General features: G+C 44.7%; 1 protein-coding gene across 2 annotated transcripts in view; it reads left to right on the plus strand.

Moving 5' to 3' along the window:
• The first annotated feature begins 1,482 nt into the window (after positions 1-1,482).
• The window catches only part of IQGAP1 (IQ motif containing GTPase activating protein 1), a 159,683-nt gene continuing 143,260 nt past the window's right edge, over positions 1,483-17,905 (plus strand). The window contains exons 1-2 of one of the 2 annotated variants that reach the window (XM_038419291.2): positions 1,483-1,739; positions 13,824-13,923. In XM_038419291.2, coding sequence (XP_038275219.1) covers positions 1,685-1,739; positions 13,824-13,923 — 155 coding nt within the window. In that variant the 5' untranslated portion in view covers positions 1,483-1,684. The remainder of the gene's footprint in view (positions 1,740-13,823; positions 13,924-17,905) is intronic. The other variant, XM_043493903.1, reaches the window with a different exon arrangement.

Consider the following 17,905-nt stretch of genomic DNA (forward strand, 5'->3'; position numbering starts at 1 on the left):
GGAGGTTTGGTGCAGCTGTGAGAGGCTGTGGGGGGAATGGTTGGGCTAGGGGAGCTGTGCATGTGGGAGGCTAAGGGACTATGAGGGGCTAGCACAACTGGGCAGAGTGGCTTGCATGTGGGGGAGTGGTGTGGTTGGGCTGAGGGGTCTAGGGGGATGGGAGGGCACATCCGGACTGGGGGGTATGTGTGGGAGGGTGGCATGGCTGAGTGTGTATGGGAAGTGAGATCCAGCATGGCTGGGCTGGGAGGCTGTGTGTGTATGAGAGGAGCTGTGGAGGGGAGTGGTGTGGTTGCGCTGAGGGGGCTGTTTGTGTGTGGGCAGAGATGGCGTGGCTGGGCAGGGGGCTGCATGTATGTGGGGGTAGCATGGCTGAGTGTGTGGAGGTTGGGGAGACCAGCACAGCTGGGGGGGCTGTGTATGGGGGCAGGAGGTGGTGAGGCTGCGTGTGTGGGAGATGGCAGCATGTCTGGGCTGTGAGCATGTGTATGGGTGGCCGGGGTGGGTGCAGGGGGTTGTGTTTAAGGGGGGTGGCAGGACTGGGCTTGGTGAAGGGGTTGTGTGAGGGAGGACAGTACAGATGGCCAGGGGCGGTTATGTGCAGAGGTAAGCAGTGTGGCTGAGGGAGGCTGTTTTTTGGGGGCAGAGAGTGTGGTTGGGTGGGGCCTGTAGGGGGCAACATAGCTGGACTGGGGCGGGGAGGGACTGTGCATCTGCAGGGGAGCACAGCTAAACCTATATGTGGGGAGAGGGACCCCACCGTGGCTGGGGGCTGTGTGCAGGAGCTGTGTTTGTGCAGGCAGTAGCAAAGCTAGGTGGGGAGACAATGGGGGATTGTGGGAGGCAGAGGTGCGGTGGGGATGGATGGGTGTCTGTGTGGTGCTACCTGTTTTGTGAAGGGGGTCAATGGTGCAGCTATGCAAGGGATGGGGGGGTCAGAAAGGGACTGGGCTGGGGGGCTGTGTGTGTGTGGTACTACTTATGCCGTGCAGGGGGCTGTGAGTGGTGGGGGTCTGTTGGCACGGCTGGGTGGAGGATAGTGGGGGTAGTGCAGCTGGGAGACAGTGCAGGGGTCCATGTGTGGGGTGGGCTGTGGGAGGGAGGAGCTTGACCGGAGAAGGTGGCACAGATGGGGACGGTACAGGAGGCAGCAGCATGGCTTGGTGGGAGCTGTGGGGCTTTCTGTGGGGTCTGAGGGGTGGCACAGCTGGGGGCGAAGGGGCGGCAGAGGGACGGGACGGGGCGGGGGCCGTGCCGCGACTGATCGGAGGCGGTGGGGGGTGAGACAGCACGGCTCTCCGTTGGTTTGGGACGGAAGCGGGGGGCAGCACGGCTGGGTGCTGGTCTGGGGCTGAATGGGGGCCTGCAGCTCGGCTGTCGGGGGAGTGGTGGGGCGCTCGGCTGGCAGGGAAACTGCAGGGGAGCGCGCGCTGCCTACCCGGTGCTGCCCGCTCCGGCAGGGGCAGGCAGTGGGGGCCACGGGGGCGAGGGCTGGAGAGACAGGAGCCGGGCTGCGGGGAGCGGAGCTAAGTGCGCAAGGCGTGGGCTGCCGGGGGCGGGCGGCGCCTCTTTCCGACACACCCAGCGCTGAGACCAGGAACAGGAACAGCCGCTCCCGCCTCAGTCGCTGCCGCGTCCGCCCAGCCCCGCAGCGACCGAACGGCCCAGCCCGGCCCGCAGCACCATGTCTGCCTCGGAGGAAGCTGACGGGCTCGGGGTGGCCCGCCCCCATTACGGCTGTGAGTACCGGGGAGGGCGGTGCCCGCCTTCGGGGCCCGGGGGCTTTCCGCTGCTCTGGGGATGGGCCTTGTCTTTGCGCCCACCGTCCCTGCGCGAGTGTCCGGGGCTCTGAGGATCCCGTGGGGCGTGGAGATGGGTTCGGGGACAGTCGGGGGACGCGGGTTGTGGTCTGCGGCCAGCGCCTGTGGGCTGGGACCGGTCCCCGGGGCCGGGCCGGGCCGGGGCGGAGAGCCTGTCCGCGACGCTGGGGGATGGGGACGGTCTGACTGCTGCAGTCACGTCTGACTGACGCGCAGTCCTCGGCGCCGCCGCCGCCCTCCGCATGGCGAGGGCTCGGTGTGCCTGCCTGAGCGCAGCTGGCCCTGGCGGCCGCCTTTGGACAGTGGGCGCCTGAGGGTGCCCTGGCACATGGGGCAAGTGAAGAGGTCACAAAAGCTGCAACTGCCCCGTGTCTCACGTAGAATTAGCGCCGGAAGAGGCTTGCTTAGTCAGAACGAGTCTCACGCCTCCCCGGGGCCTGTGCGGGCGTGTTCCTTGCAGAATTTGGTCTTCAGGGCTCTGCCAGGCCAGTTTTATTGACCTTAGCGTTGAGCTTTCTTTGGGAGACTCCCATGGCTACATTGATCTGTCAAGAATCTTTTGCTAATGGTCTGTCTAAATTTACCTTGTCTGAATTCAAACATCTCAATTCATCTTTGCATATTCAAGTTTTCCTCTTCTTTATTTCTTGAACAAAAATATCAGGTTAAGGAGCTGCTTCCTCGTCATTTTGGTGTATTAGTGTTAATGTACTATTCGCTACTTTACATATTCTGTAAAAGTCATCTGAAAAATATCCACTGAATGCATCCGATAGTGAGCTGTAGCTCACGAAAGCTTATGCTCAAATAAATTTGTTAGTCTCTAAGATGCCACAAGTACTCCTTTTTCTTTTTGCGAATACAGACTAACAGGGCTGCTACTCTGAAACAAATATTAGAGAGACTGGGTGGGTGAGGTAATATCTTTTATTGGACTAACTTCTATTCGTGAAAAGAAAAGGAGTACTTGTGGCACCTTAGAGACTAACAAATTTATTAGAGCATAAGCTTTCGTGAGCTACAGCTCACTTCATCGGATGCATTTGGTGAGAGAGACAAGCTTTTGAGCTCACACAGAGCTCTTCTTCAGGTCTGAGAAGTACTCGCAGTGTCACAGCTAAATTAGACCTGAAGATGAGCTCTGTGTAAACTCAAAAGCTTGTCTCTCTCACCAACAGAAGTTAGTCCAATAAAAGACATTACCTTTCCACCTGGTCTCTGTGATAGCCTAAGACCAACATGGTCACAACAACACTGCAGCCTACAAATATGAATGGCTTGACAAATCCATTTACTCACTTGCAAATAAGAAGCTGGCCCTTGCTAGTGCTATCAGTTTCTGCTGAATTTAAACTTGCCTTTAAAAGTCATGACATATTTGTCTCTTATTATTCATGGGAGAATTCTGCGCAAAAAAATTAAAAATTATGCACATATTTAAAAATTCTGCATATTTTGTTTGTCAAAATAATACTGTATAAACACACCAATTTGAATTATTTTGGTAATTTATTTCAAAATACATGTCAGCAACTATGTCTGTAACAATACTGACCAAAAAAAATTCAGAAAATATTTTTTTGACAAATAGATTCCTTACTAGGCATATTAATACAAAACTTGAGTAATTTATTTAAACTACAATACAAAAATGTATTTCTGCACTCCTCAGAAGCAGTGTAAAGGCTTGCGGGAGTCAGCGGTAATGGAGGAGCTGAGGGAGAGGGAAGGAGCCTGGGAGTATACCTGGAGGGTTATGGGTGTGGATGGGAGAAGTATGGAACAGTTTCTTTTGGGGGGAAAATTGTTAGGGAATTGGGGCGCTTCCTCGCAGACACTGGTTCACTCTGAGCCTTCCCATTCAGTCAGGCACATGTGCCCCCACCCCCGTGTGGCCCTGGAGGCCCCTCCCATGCAGCCCCTGGCTCAGTGCTGTCACCCTGCCTGCTCCCGAACCTGCAGCCCAGTCTGCCCCCCCACTAACCCTTCTGAACCCAAGTCTGTGACCCCCCAGCAGCCCTGTGTGCCCCACTATACCTCCTAACCTCGCTCCACTAGCAGATTGCTGTAATGAAAGTAACTGGCTGCTAGCTGTTGCTGCCAGTCAGCCAGTTGTTCTGGCACCACAGCAGCCTCTGGTGGGAGAAAGGCAGAACTACTGCACTTCTTGGGCAGAATATATTTTTTGCAGAGAAAAAAAATTCTGCACTGGACATGAATTCTGCATGTATGCAGTTTTGCCGAGTTCTCCTAGGAATAGACTCTTAAGTTTGTGATAATAGCTTTTCAAAAGTAACCCATTGCTGTGGTATCTTCCACAGTCTGCAGGCAGACCGCTGTGGTGCTGCCATTGCTGCTTAGTGCTTTCATAAGCATATTCAGTGTGTAACTCCATGCTGGTGACAATCAGTGTTGCAACATTGAAGTTAGCAGGTTTCATGCTATTTTCCCTCTGACTTTACTTGGGAAAACTATTAGTAATTATCAGAGGTAGCCACTTATTTATGATGTAGGAGAGGACTCAAAAATGGAGGCCGAGGTGGGGGTAGAATAGTGGAAACCTATTGGTAACAGTGAGGGTGCTGGAAGAAGGGGTGGAATAGAGGAGAGCCACCCCTCTTGAAGCATCCAGGAAGCTGTGGGTTAGTAGTGGCAAGATGAGAGAGGTTCTCCCTGCCAATAGCCAGAAGGAGGATGGAGGTGTTTCAAATATATCAGATCTGCTCTAGACAGACTAATATGAAGGAGGAAACCCCTGAATAAATACAGGGACTAGCAGCCTGCGGGTGTGTACAATATAACTAAACTTGTTTTTTTGTTACAGTGCCCATCTGCATAGTTTTTGGGCACTTCCCCAAAGATAGTAACCACAGTTGCTTTGGTCCTTGTGCTATTTGTGTCCCTTCTTCCTTGGAAACAATTGGTGCTGTTTTTTTAAATCTATTTCTTCCCTTCCTTCTCTCCTAATATTCCTCCTCCTCCCCCCTCCTCCTTCTTGCCTTCACATCTCTTTTCCTCTTTTTTTAGTCATTATTTTAGTTGCAGCTGTGGGAAAGCTAAGTCAAATATTTTACACACTGTTCTGAAGGCTGTGAAACTTGTAGTCATTTTTATCTCCTTGGGCATGAGTACCAAAGCCTTGACTCTGTCTTGCTCTGAGGTTTACAGTTTCATAGCTCCTGTGGAACATAACTGTTGGGGGAGTTTACGGTTGTGAAGAGAGACACCTTTCTGAGGTATCTTGGGCTGGTTCCATGGGGGACCTTAAAGATTAGTATTAAGACCTTATATTTGATCCTGTTTTCTGTGGAGAGTTGGTGTAATGAGTGGAATACTGGTGTGATGGGCCTTTCAGTGGCTAGCAGGTGGGGAGGTGGGCTTCTCAGTGGGGTGTTGTTCCTGAACTTTGCTGGTGTAGTCTATTTCCTTGCAGTCTCTTGTATCAAACTATGGCAGGTGTTTGATGATTTTTTCATACCCTGTTTAAAATCTTTTTCACATAAAAATGAGATAAAACATTTACCTGTTCAAATGCTACAGGCTTAGAATTGTTCAAAACATCTTCCCTTCTACTAATGAGCTGCAGCAAGCACACTCACTAGTCCTCAGTGGCTGAATTAATAGTTTGATTTGATGTAAGGTGTGAATATTATAAAGGGCCAAGATCCCACTTTACCCCTTAAGCCATAAAAAAAAGGAATACTTTTTTACATAATTTGCCTCTGGATCTAACTCCCACAAGAGATCATTGAGGCTAAGATACCCAACCCAGGCCTCATCTCTTGGTTTAAAAATTTGACATTTATATGGATGAGAACATCTGCAGTTGGTTACATTAAATAAATACAAATTGAAGGATTATAAACTCTCAGGTTTCAGGGCATAAGCCAGCCTCTGACTGACAGGGGTTAGGAATAAACTTCCCCTATAGGGAAGTTATTTCAGAACTGCCCACTATGGGTTTTCTTATCATTTCCTTGAAGCATTAAGTACTGCCCTCTGTCAGATGTAGAATACTGGACTAGATGGACCATTGGTCTGATCTAGTATGGCAATTCCTATGTTTTAAAACAAAGCAACAAAACAACAAAACAAAGAAAGCAAGCTTTAGGTTTCTGGTGTGATAGGCCAGTGATAATTGTAGATTTCAGTGTGAAAAAACAATAAAACTCCATTGATCACTGCAGATTCTCCTTTTTAATATAGCAGAAAATAGGGTTGAGATTTTCAAAGCTTCCATTACAATTAGTGGAAGAGAGATAGCTAAATCCCCTGAACTACTCTGAGAATTTAAATGTAGGCTTCTACAGGAACAGCAAGATGTAAATGAGATGTCATTTGGTTCCAAGTTCAGCTATAACAGGAATTTTGGGTGCCACTATGTTTCCTTCCCTGCACTGTGAAGAGCAAAAGGATTGTGAGATGGAGGTACTCACCTTTTGCTCTGTGATACCTGTTTCTCCATTCATGTTCTTTCTGCACCCTCCCCACATGCATAAAACATCTAGTCACCCTTCTGTATGCTTCCATTTGCTTCATTTGACACAAGAAGAGCATTCCTTGGTTCCTTCTGCTACAAGAGAACTCCTTTTTCCCACTGATGTGATTGTCTCCCTTTTAAATGAATTCGTATTACATAAAAAAACTGTTTAAATTTGCAGTCTGAATGAAATGTTAACACTGAAAAGTCAGGAAATTGCAGTGTTAATGCTAAACCTTAGGTCTGCCCCCTCATGCTGTATTCATTATAATACAGTCTTTAATTACATGACTGCATGCTATTATTTTCACAGGACCTATTCATCATTCAATGTATAGTTCAGAACAGTGTTTTTCAAACCATGGATCATGACCCACTACTGGGTCACGACATATAAGGCGCTGGGTCGCCTTGCTCTGGTCATCACCACTGACTGGGATGTTGAAAGTCCCATCGGCGGTGCTGCCCAGCTAAGGTAGGCTAGTGCCTACCTTTTCCAATGCCGCACTGTGCCCCAGAAGTGGCCAGCTGTGGGTCTGGCTTCTAGCAGGGGGGCCATGGGACTCTGCGTGCTGCCCCCTCCCCGAGCAGCAGCTCCGCACTCCCATTGGCCGGCAACTGGGGAACGGGGGGAGGGGGTGGTGCCTGTGGGCAAGAGTTGTGCGGAGCCTCTTGCGTGCCTCTGCGTAGGAGCCAGACCTGCTGCTGGCCGCTTTCAGGGCACATTGCACCCCAGTTGTGCCGCTGACCAGGAGTCATCTGAGTTAAGTCCACGCCCCAACCCCGTGCTCCAATCCTCTGCCCCAGCCCTGAGCCACCCCAAACCTGGAACCCCTTCCTGCACTGCAAACCCTGGCCCCATCCCAGAGCCTGCACCCACAGCTCTGACCCCGCCCTGCACCCCACCCCCCTGTCCCAGCCCTGAGCCTGCCCCCAAACCCCTCATCCCCAACCCCAGCCCAGAGCTCTGAGCCCCTACCGCACCCCAGTCCTGAGGCCCCCCCAACCCGGAGCCCCTCCTGCATCCCAGAGCCCTGACCCCCTCCCGTACCCCAGCTCCCTGCCCCAGCCCAGAGCCCCATTCCACATCCTGAACCCCCAACCCTCTGCCTCAGCCCTGAGCACCTCCCAGACCCCTCATCCCCAGCTCTGGGTCATGGGCATCAACAATTTTCTTCAACTGGGTCCCCAGAAAAAAAGTTTGAAAACCACTGGTTTAGAAGATGTGCACTCAATGAGGCAGGGGTTCTTAGTGAATGAGAAGATGATCTTCTAGATTTGTGACTCATTTTGGGCTTCATTGTGTTTGAAGTTACCACAGAATAAATCTGGCATAAATCCATAGAATCTAATGGGCTGATTCTGAATGTTCATGTTTGTATATGAGTAGATTTGTACCCTCTGTACAGCGAATGAGGTAGGGATGTTCTCACTGAACAGTGGAAACAAAAATAAGCTTGCTCAGCTGTGTCACTACTTGCGCACTGAATGAGTTGGGATTCTTAGGAAATATTGCCATGTAGTTTATTATTAGATTATGTAGTTTACATACCGTATTGCAATGTATGTTCACAAGGAGGCAGTGTTAATGTTGCACAGGCCCCAGACCTGGCTCACAGCTGCACTGAATGGAAAATTGGGCTTGGGTCCAATTTGGACCCTGCCCAGTGTGGAGGAAATGTCTGTGTAATTTAGTTATGGAGGTTTAATAAGCCTCTATTAAGCATGTGTAAACTGCACTTTTTCAGAGATTTATAGCTTGGCCAAATTTGGGTGGATTTTCATGGGCACAATGAAAGGATTCCTCTGACAGAGGCCATCTCTGCCTATATTTCAAGTTCCTGCCCCAAAGGATGGGGCCACTAAAGATTCTCCGTTTTAGTTCGTTTTAATATGTCTATTAGTAGATTATTCCAATGCCAAAACATTTAGGATGGAAATGCTTAGGCATCCTTAATGTGATAGCTATTGTTACATGCTCCAGCTACAGTAAATTTTAAGAAGAAATATTTTATGTGAATGAGATTTTTTTTTTTTTTAAGGCTGCTATTCATGTCTGGCATCAAAATAATCTGTTAATAGATTTTAAGGCCAAAAGGGCCTATTATAGTAATCTTATTCTGACTTCCTGCATAACACACGATTTAGAACTTCAGACATGGTATTGTAATTTCATGTAATGAATACAATATAAATAATGCAGTCTAACAGGACATAATTTGAAGAGGTCTTATTTTATTGCATAGATGGGGGGGTGGCAATCAATGGTTCGTAACATTCATTATACTTATGGGATGGGATGTATTGTATTAATTTCCGGGGTCAAAAGAGTTAAAGTTGTTATAAACTTTTTCACTGTCCAATATAAAAACAGTGATATGAGGAGGTTTGTTTTTTTAGAGACCTTGAATTACTCGATTTCCTGGCAAACACACACAAGCACTTATTTTAAAGTTGAAAGTTTGTTGATTAAACACAAGAAATGAAACAAGCATTTATACTGAAACTGGAAATGAGTGATTATGCAAAACAAACTTAATTAAAACCTACTAAACTCTGTTTTTTTTGGGCAGCCAAAATGTTTGTTTTTTTAATTTAATCAACCTTTCTTTGATGAAAAGAAAAGAGCTAATTTTACTTTCTGTTTTGTGTGTGAAGGGTATTCTCTTTTCCGGTTTTTAACAACCAACCAGGCACAAACTGGCGGAGAAAGAGGATAGAATAGGTGGGGGAAATAAGTTTTTGTTGATGTTTTTGGAACATTGGATGGCTGGTTATTATGTTTGGATGCTTTGGCTGGTGAGTTGGCCATGACACCTGTTTCTTGGCCCCTGGTTCATATTCCAGTCAGGGACTTCATCTGGTTGGGTCTTTTCTCCTTAGAAAGGGCAGGATTGAGGTAACTTCATCTCGCTGTGCTGAGGCAGTGCAGTTTATTTCAGGATTTGATAAAAAGCCAAGAGAGTGAGAAAGAGGACAGGAGGAAAGAAGGGAGGCAGGCAGAACAGGATTTTATGTGCCTCTTCAGTGCTGGCTATTAGGTATTCCTACTGATGGGTTGTGGACTGGATGTCATGATGATCTGATGATTATTCAGGACTCTCAAATGAAAAACAAATTTCGTTGAATAAGAGTAAGGCCAAATAGCCTTCCTCTCAAGAAGAATGTCTTTTTAGTTTGGTCTGCTCCTTCTGTCTTGGGTTTCAGGGAATATAAAACAAGCTGGGATACAACCAGGATGGGCTATGAGATTTTTGCTGGCAAAGTCTCTTTTTAAGAGCCCCGAAAAAGGAAAAAGTGGGCAGCATAGTTCACCCCCTCATTATTTTGTTTACCAGTTAGGCCTAATATTTGGCACGCTAATTTTGCTTTAATTTCTGGCTCCACATTTTTTGTTTTTACCAAGCATGATTTTAACAGTCTGTAACCCATATGAACAGGCCCTTTTTCTTTGAACTAATGTAGTTTTTCTGTCTTGGTTTTTTTTTTTTTTTGCACTTGTTCATAACATTTATCGAGAACAACTTGACTTATTTTTTGTGGTTAATTTTTAGGCAGGCAAAAAGTTATAGGTTATTGTGACATTTTATGAACTTTCACATACTTTCTACATTTGAGCTTACAATTTGGGTAAATTTTTAGGTCCAACAATCACAAAGGATGATGTGTTCCCCAGGGACTCTTAGGGCACGGCATATACTCATTAGGAAGAAGGTGAATCTATCAATTTGTACAAAGCCTCACTTACTATTTTTATTGTGGTAGTGCCCAGTGCTGTAAAACACAAAACAAAAAGATTGTCACTCCCCCATAACGACTTATGTTCTGAACATAAAATGAGACAACAAATGGATACATACAGATGGGAAGTATAAGGAAACAGTGAAATCGTATTGATCACCATGGGAGGCAGTGGTCTTGGCACACCAGCTGTCTAACCAATGTCAATTTTTTTGTAGGAATCATGAGGGGTGGGAAAAGGGGTTTTAAGAAGGTATTTGAAGGAGGACAATGAGATAGTTTTATGGATGTTCATTGGGAGTGCCTCCAAGCAGTATGGGAGAAAGCAATAATGTATTTGAAAATTTAACAAATGGGAAATGAAGGCCGACATCATTGGCTGATCAGAAGTAGGAGCTGACATCTTGATAGTGTATGTGAGATTATCAGGTGGGGGTAGGTAGTGAAATTATAGACAATTGTCTTAGGTTTGCAGTGGTGCAAGAGGAGCCAGTGATGGGATTCGTCAAGGTAAAAGAGGTGGTAGCACTAATCAAGATGCAAAATGATGAGAGTCTGAGAGTGTTAGCTGTGTGGGAAAAGAAGAAATGCTGTATCTTAGAGATGTTGCACAGAAAGGATTGGAAAATTTAGGCACAGCCTGGATGTAAGGAACTAGAAAGAGGACTGAGTTGAAAATGATACCCCCAAATGAGAGTTGGAGAGGGGCTGAGTAGGATCCTCTAAACAGCACTCTGAAGGAGCAATTACAGAAGTAGGGGAGAATCAAGAGAGGACTGAGTCATGAAAGCTAAGGAAGGATGAGAGATCAAGAAGAATGTGGTTGACAGCATTGAATCATAGAATTGGAAGGGACCTTGAGATGTCATCTAGTCCAGTCCCCTGCACTCGTGGCAGAACTAATTATCTAGACCATCAGAGCTTCTCAACCCCTTACAGATGATTTTCCACCAAATGCATCCGATGAAGTGAGCTGTAGCTCACGAAAGCTTATGCTCAAATTAATTTGTTAGTCTCTAAGGTGCCACAAGTACTCCTTTTCTTTTTGCGGCTACAGGCTAACACAGCTGCTACTCTGAAACCTCTTAACCCCTTACAGGTGAAGGAGGGATTTTATGCTACCCTTAGCTTTATGTTTATGACACCATCCCTGACAGGTGTTTGTCTAACCTATTCTTAAAAATCTTCAATGATGGAGATTCCACAATCTTCCTAGGCATTTTATTTCAATGTTTGACCACCCTGACAGGAAGTTTTTCCTAATGTCCAATCTAAACCTCCCTTGCTGCAATTTTAGACCATTGCTTCTTGTCTTATCCTCAGAGGTTAAGAAAAACAATTTTTCTTCCTCCTCCTTGTAATAACCTTTTACATACTTGAAAACTGTTGTCATGTCCCCTCTCGGTCTCCTCTTTTCCAGACTAAACAAACCCAATTTTTCAGTCTTCCCTCATAGGTCATGTTTTCTAGACTTTTAATCATTTTTGTTGCTCTTCTCTGGACTCTTTCCAATTTATCCACATCCTTCCAGAAATATGGCACCCAGAACTGGAGACAATATTCCAGTTGAGGCCTAACCAAAGCGGAGTAGAGTGGAAGAATTACTTCTCATGTTTTGCTTACAACGCTCCTGCTAATACGTCCCAGAATTATGTTTGCTTTTTTTGGAACAGCTTTACACTGTTGACTCTCATTTAGCTTGGGGTCCACTATGACCCCCAGATCCCTTTCTGCAGTACTCCTTCCTAGGCAGTCATTTCCCATTTTGTATATGTGCAGCTGATTGTTTCTTCCTAAATGGAGTACTTTGCTTTGTCCTTATTGAATTTCATCCTATTTACTTAAGACCCATTCTCCAGTTTGTCCAAATCATTTTGAATTTTAATCCTATCCTCCAAAGCATTTGCAACCCCTCCCAGCTTGGTATCATCCACAAACTTTGTAAGTGTACTCTGTATGCCATTAGCTAAATCATTGATGAAGATATTGAACAGAACCAGACCCAGAACTGATCCCCGTGGGACCCCACTCATTATGCCCTTCCAGCATGACTCTGAACCACTGATAAGTACTCTCTAGAAACGGTTTTCCAACCAGTTTTGCACCCACCTTATGGTAGCTCCATCTAGGTTTCATATCCCTACTTTATTTATGAGAAGGTCACGCGAGACAGTATCAAAAGCTTTATTAAAATCAAGACATATCATATCTACCGCTTCCCCCCATCCACAAGGCTTGTTACCCTGTCAAAGAAAGCTATCAGGTTGGTTTGACACGATTTGTTTTTGACAAATCCATGCTGTTACATATCCCGTTATTATCTTTCCCTTTTTATAGATGGGCACTATATTTGCCCTTTTCCAGTCTTCTGGAATCTCTCCCGTCTTCCATGAATTCTCAAAGATAATCGCTAATGGCTCAGATATCTCCTCAGTCAGCTCCTTAAATATTCTAGGATGCATTTCATTTGGCCCTGGTGACTTGAAGACATCTAATTTGTCAAAAAAAAAAAAAAAGAGTACTTGTGGCATCTTAAAGAATAACCAATTTATTTTAGCATAAGCTTTTGTGAGCTACAGCTCACTTCATCGGATGCATTCAGTGGAAAATACAGATCTTGGGAGACAGGCCAGTCCTTGCTTACAGACAGTCCCCCACCCTGAAGCAAATACTCACCAGCAACCACACAACAGAACCACTAACCCAGGAACTTATCCTTGCAACAAAGCCCGTTGCCAACTGTGTCCACATACCTATTCAGGGAACACCATCATAGGGCATAATCACATCAGCCACACTATCAGAGGCTTGTTCACCTGCGCATCTACCAATGTGATATATGCCATCATGTGCCAGCAATTCCCCTCTGCCATGTACATTGGTCAAACTGGACAGTCTCTACGTAAAAGACTAAATGGACACAAATCAAATGTCAAGAATTATAACATTCAAAAACCAGTCGGAGAACACTTCAATCTCTTTGGTCACTCGATTACAGACCTAAAAGTGGCAATTCTTCAACAAAAAACCTTCAAAAACAGACTCCAACAAGAGACTGCTGAATTGGAATTAATTTGCAAACTGGATACAATTAACTTAGGCTTGAATAAAGACTGGGAGTGGATGGGTCATTATACAAAGTAAAACTATTTCCCCATGTTCCCCGTCCCCACCCCCCTCTGTTCCTCAGACGTTCTTGTCAACTGCTGGAAATGGTCCACCTTGATTATCACTACAAAAAGTTCCCCCCCAATACCCCCGCTCTCTTGCTGGTAATAGCTCACCTTAAGTGATCACTCTTGTTACAGTGTGTATGGTAACACCCATTGTTTCATGTTCTCTATATATACAAATCTCCCCACTGTATTTTCCAATGAATGCAACCGATGAAGTGAGCTGTAGCTCACGAAAGCGTATGCTCAAATAAATTTGTTAGTCTCTAAGGTGCCACAAGTACTCTTTTCTTTTTGCGAATACAGACTAACTCGGCTGCTACTCTGAAACCTGTTATGTTTGTAAAGTGCCTAGCACAATCGACCCTCTATGGCCATTAGGCGCTATTGTAATACAAATAATAATAGAGAATATGCTGTGTGCACTGATATCGCTCTCCTTGGGCAAGATTCCTTAGCATGATATATACTTCTGTCCTGGAATATCTTTTGCATGTGGTGCATTTTACTGTGGAGATAGGTGCAAGCTGCTGAAGTGATTCAAGGGTCACTTGTATACCTGCATATCAGATATGTTGAAGACTGACCATGTTTTTTGACTCTTTGCAGCTGTCCTGGATAATGAGAGGTTGACAGCAGAGGAGATGGATGAGAGAAGACATCAGAATGTGGCTTATGAGTATCTTTGTCATCTGGAGGAAGCAAAGAGGTAAGGAGGAGAGGCTTGAAACTACTGGGATATCAAGAGGTATTGTTGTACCTGCTTAAGAGAGTATTTGGACATAATTTAGCTCTTGACTGTTGTTGAGTGGCTATATGAGGTAGATAGTTAGAAAATGTGTACATATTGTATAATGGGGAGAGGAAACAGTGTATGATGTCAGTGCAAAAAACTATGTTGATGTAATTGGCTTACCCTGTATGCAGATGTAATTTAAAAATATTGTATGTGTAAAATTTTGTGCCTGCATTATAGGTGGAGAAAGTAGTTACACAGGTAAGACTGCCTAACACTTCCCAGTATAATCCTCTGTTTTTAGTTCCTTATTTTTTGAAAACTTTTCAGATTAGTTTTACAGCTATATCAGAAAATGAATATTTGGTTATTTCATTTTCCGAAGGTAATTGAAGCAGATATTTATGAAGTCATTGGGAGGTGAAGTATCTCCAGTTCAACAGGTTAATCCATTAATATTTGGAGGATTTTCTTGCCATGCTGTATTTGGAGGAGAACATCACCAAACAGACATTTTAAATTGTTTTATTTAACTAAAACAATAATGTTATATATTCTGGATTTTTTTTCTTCAACAGCAAACATATAATATTTTAACAAAACAAGCATGTGAATTTTTGAATTTAGTTAACATTCTGATTTTAAAAAAACTTGGTTTGTTTTTGTTAAAATTGCTTTTAATTAAAATAGTTAAATGAAATATTTTTTTAAAAAAATTTAAATCATCTATGTCAGCCAGGTCAACATGAGAAACTTAAAAAAAATTGGCTTCTGCAGCTAATTCAGTTGTCTTCACCTTCATTTTCCTGTTTTGTTCATAATCTGGAAAAGAAAAACAAGCTTTCCTGCTTTTTCAGGTCCCAAACAATTTCTCAGTTTGGAATGAATTAGTCCAAAGGAAGAAAAAGAATATATTCTTTCTACTTCAGCAGAAGAAGCTACTGCTGTTAAAAGTGAGATTATCACTTCAGCAGTCTCTAAATCCAAGTGCTTACATGACTTCCACCAGTTCACTGGAGTGACTTTTCTTTAAAACATCATCAGCAAACATATCTTTCTTGAATGGTTCACCCTTAGCTCTGAAGTTTATTATAGTTGGCATTATGGATTGATGATTGCTGGATGTCCATGTCATGGCCAACTCTTCCTCTTCAGCAGTTAAGGTTTGACCCTGGTACCAAGTATTGAGAACATTTGCAAGAAAATGAGCTGGAGATAGTGCTTATCCCATTCGTTTTTTTTAATGCTTGTAATTTAACTCTATCACTGCATATTTCTCTTTAAGATCTCACTCAGTTCCTTCCAAATTTCAACAGCGTCAGGAATAAAACAGCTATTTCCCTGCATTTTGTTCAAGGCTACAGAAATAGGCTTCAGGGTACTCAGCACATGTTTAACATTTCTCTTAAGCCCAATGTTGAGAACTTTGGCTGTGACAGTGACATCTATTTTTTCACTATTTTGTTCAAAAACAGTCATCAGCTTAGGCCAATTCTTGATATAGTGCTCAGAACAGTCCACTACTGAGTTCCATTGCACATCTTGTGGGATAGTTAGCTTGGTTCCTCCCGCTTTTTTCAGAGCAGCTGCTGCAAAGTGGTTGTTATGGAAGTATTTAGCAATTTCAACAACATTAGCCTTTATTTCTGGAACACTGAAGTCTTGGCTAGGAGGTGCATCAAATAAGCACTGCAACCGTATGTTGTTACCTTGGGGCTCTCTTCTCGTCTTGGATAAATTTGCAGCATGGTCTGTGGCCAAGCTGCGTACTAGATATTGGATTTTTTTTTTTTTCACAGTTTGTTATAGCTTTTACTGCTACTTCTTGTAAGTATCCTTGTAAGGATAGGATACAGAGGGACCTAGACAAATTGGTGGATTGGGCCAAAAGAAATCTGATGAGGTTCAACAAGGATAAATGCAGAGCCCTGCACTTAGGACGGAAGAATCCCATGCACTGCTACAGACTAAGTACTGAGTGGCTAGGCAGCAGTTCTGCAAGGTTTACGGTGGACAAGAAGCTGGATATGAGTCAACAGTGTGCCCTTGTTGCCAAGAAGGCTAATGGCATTTTGGGGTGTATAAATAGGAGCATTGCTGTGATCATTCCCCTCTAATCGGCATTGGTGAGGTCTCATCTGGAGTACTGTGTCCAGTTTTGGGCCCCACGCTACAAGAAGGATGTGGAAAAACTGGAAAGAGTCCAGCGGAGGGCAACAAAAATGATTAGGGGGCTGGAGCACATGATTTATGAGGAGAGGCTCAGGGAATTGGGATTATTTAGTCTGCAGAAGAGAAGAATAAAGGGGGATTTGATAGCTGCTTTCAACTACCTGAAAGGGGGTTCCAAAGAGGATGGATCTAGACTGTTCTCAGTGGTACCAGATGATAGAACAAGGAGTAATGGTCTCGTTGCAGTGGGAGAGGTTTAGGTTGGATATTAGGAAAAACTTTTTCACTAGGAGGGTGGTGAAGCACTGGAATGGGTTACCTAGGGAGGTTCTTGGTGGGAAGGCAGTGAAGGGAGAGTCCTGATGGCCTTGCCTCCCAGCCTTAAATAGAATTTACATGAGGCGGGAAGTCTTACTTTTCCACTGAAAACTATCAGCAGTGTCCAAGATGATATTTTGCATCGGGTGATATTATCACCTGACCTTGCAGTGTTGAAGCAACCATGAAACCAGGTTTATTTGCAATGTCCACAGAAAGGAGCTCCAGGAAGATCCACATCTTTAAAGACTCATTGTCTTTTTCTAATGACTCATCAAGGCTGATTGCTTACTGTCTGGTGGGTGTTTCCCAAGTATACACTCAGTTGTAATTGTTATATAATTAATATTCCTAACTCCAGATACAGAAATGATATGCATACAAATTGGATAATCACATTCAGTAAATCATAACCTTTCCAGTGATATCTCCCATGACTCATCTTGCATAAAACATATCTTAGTTATGCCATATTCATATCATAACCATATTTCTATGAAGCATATGGGGTGTAACGTCACAATATGAACCTGGTATTGCAGCCCTAATCCCAGCCTGGTGCAGAGGGGCGGCCCCAAAAGGGGGTGGTGGTGGTTGGAGAGGGAGCTCATCCAGCACTCACCCCAGAGCAGGGCTTCTGTCCCACAGGACCCATCTCTCTGCTCCAGGGGTTGCAATCTGGTGCGGAGGGTCACATCACCACTCAGATTTGGCCTGGTGGTCGGTCTCTCTCTCTTCTCCCTCCCCCCCACAAAAAAAAATAAAAAATGGAAGAGTGGCTGAGCCAAATTAGAGTGAATGGTTTTGAGACCTGGTTCAAAGGGTTGCAACACCACTTAAATTTGGTTTGGCTGTCTTTCTGTCATGATAGAAGGATGGCCATGCTGAACCTGAGTGGTGCTGCGACCTGTGCACCAGGTCACAAACACCTGGAGTAGGGAGCTGGGCCCAGTCCCATGAAACAGGAGCTGCTGCTACAGGATGAATGTGGGTTGGGCTCACTCTCCAAACCTTCCCTGGGGACTCTCCTCTACACTATACTGTGGGAAGTGTATCTTTGCCTAGGCCAGAGTCCAGTGATGGTAACTCCGGCCCTGGACGTGATGACCCATCTAGAACCTTCTCACGACCCACTGTGTGAGGAACATTGATCTACATCAGTGGTTCTCAACCAGGGGGTACGCAGAGGTCTTCCAAGGGGTACATCAGCTCATCTAGATGTACGTCTAGTTTTACAACAGACTACATAAAAAGCACTAGCAACGTTGGTACAATTTAAAATTTTGTGCAAAATGTTATACTGCTCTGTAGTCTATACACTGAAATTAAGTACAAAATTTATATTCCAATCTATTTATTTTATAGTTATATGGGAAAAATGAGAAAGTAAGCATATTTTCAGTAATAGTGTGCTGTGACACTTTTTTTTGTATTTTATTTCTGATTTTTTAAGTCAGGTGAAACT

The sequence above is a fragment of the Dermochelys coriacea genome, chromosome 10, assembly GCF_009764565.3.
Source record: "Dermochelys coriacea isolate rDerCor1 chromosome 10, rDerCor1.pri.v4, whole genome shotgun sequence".
NCBI classification, from domain to species: Eukaryota; Metazoa; Chordata; order Testudines; family Dermochelyidae; genus Dermochelys; species Dermochelys coriacea.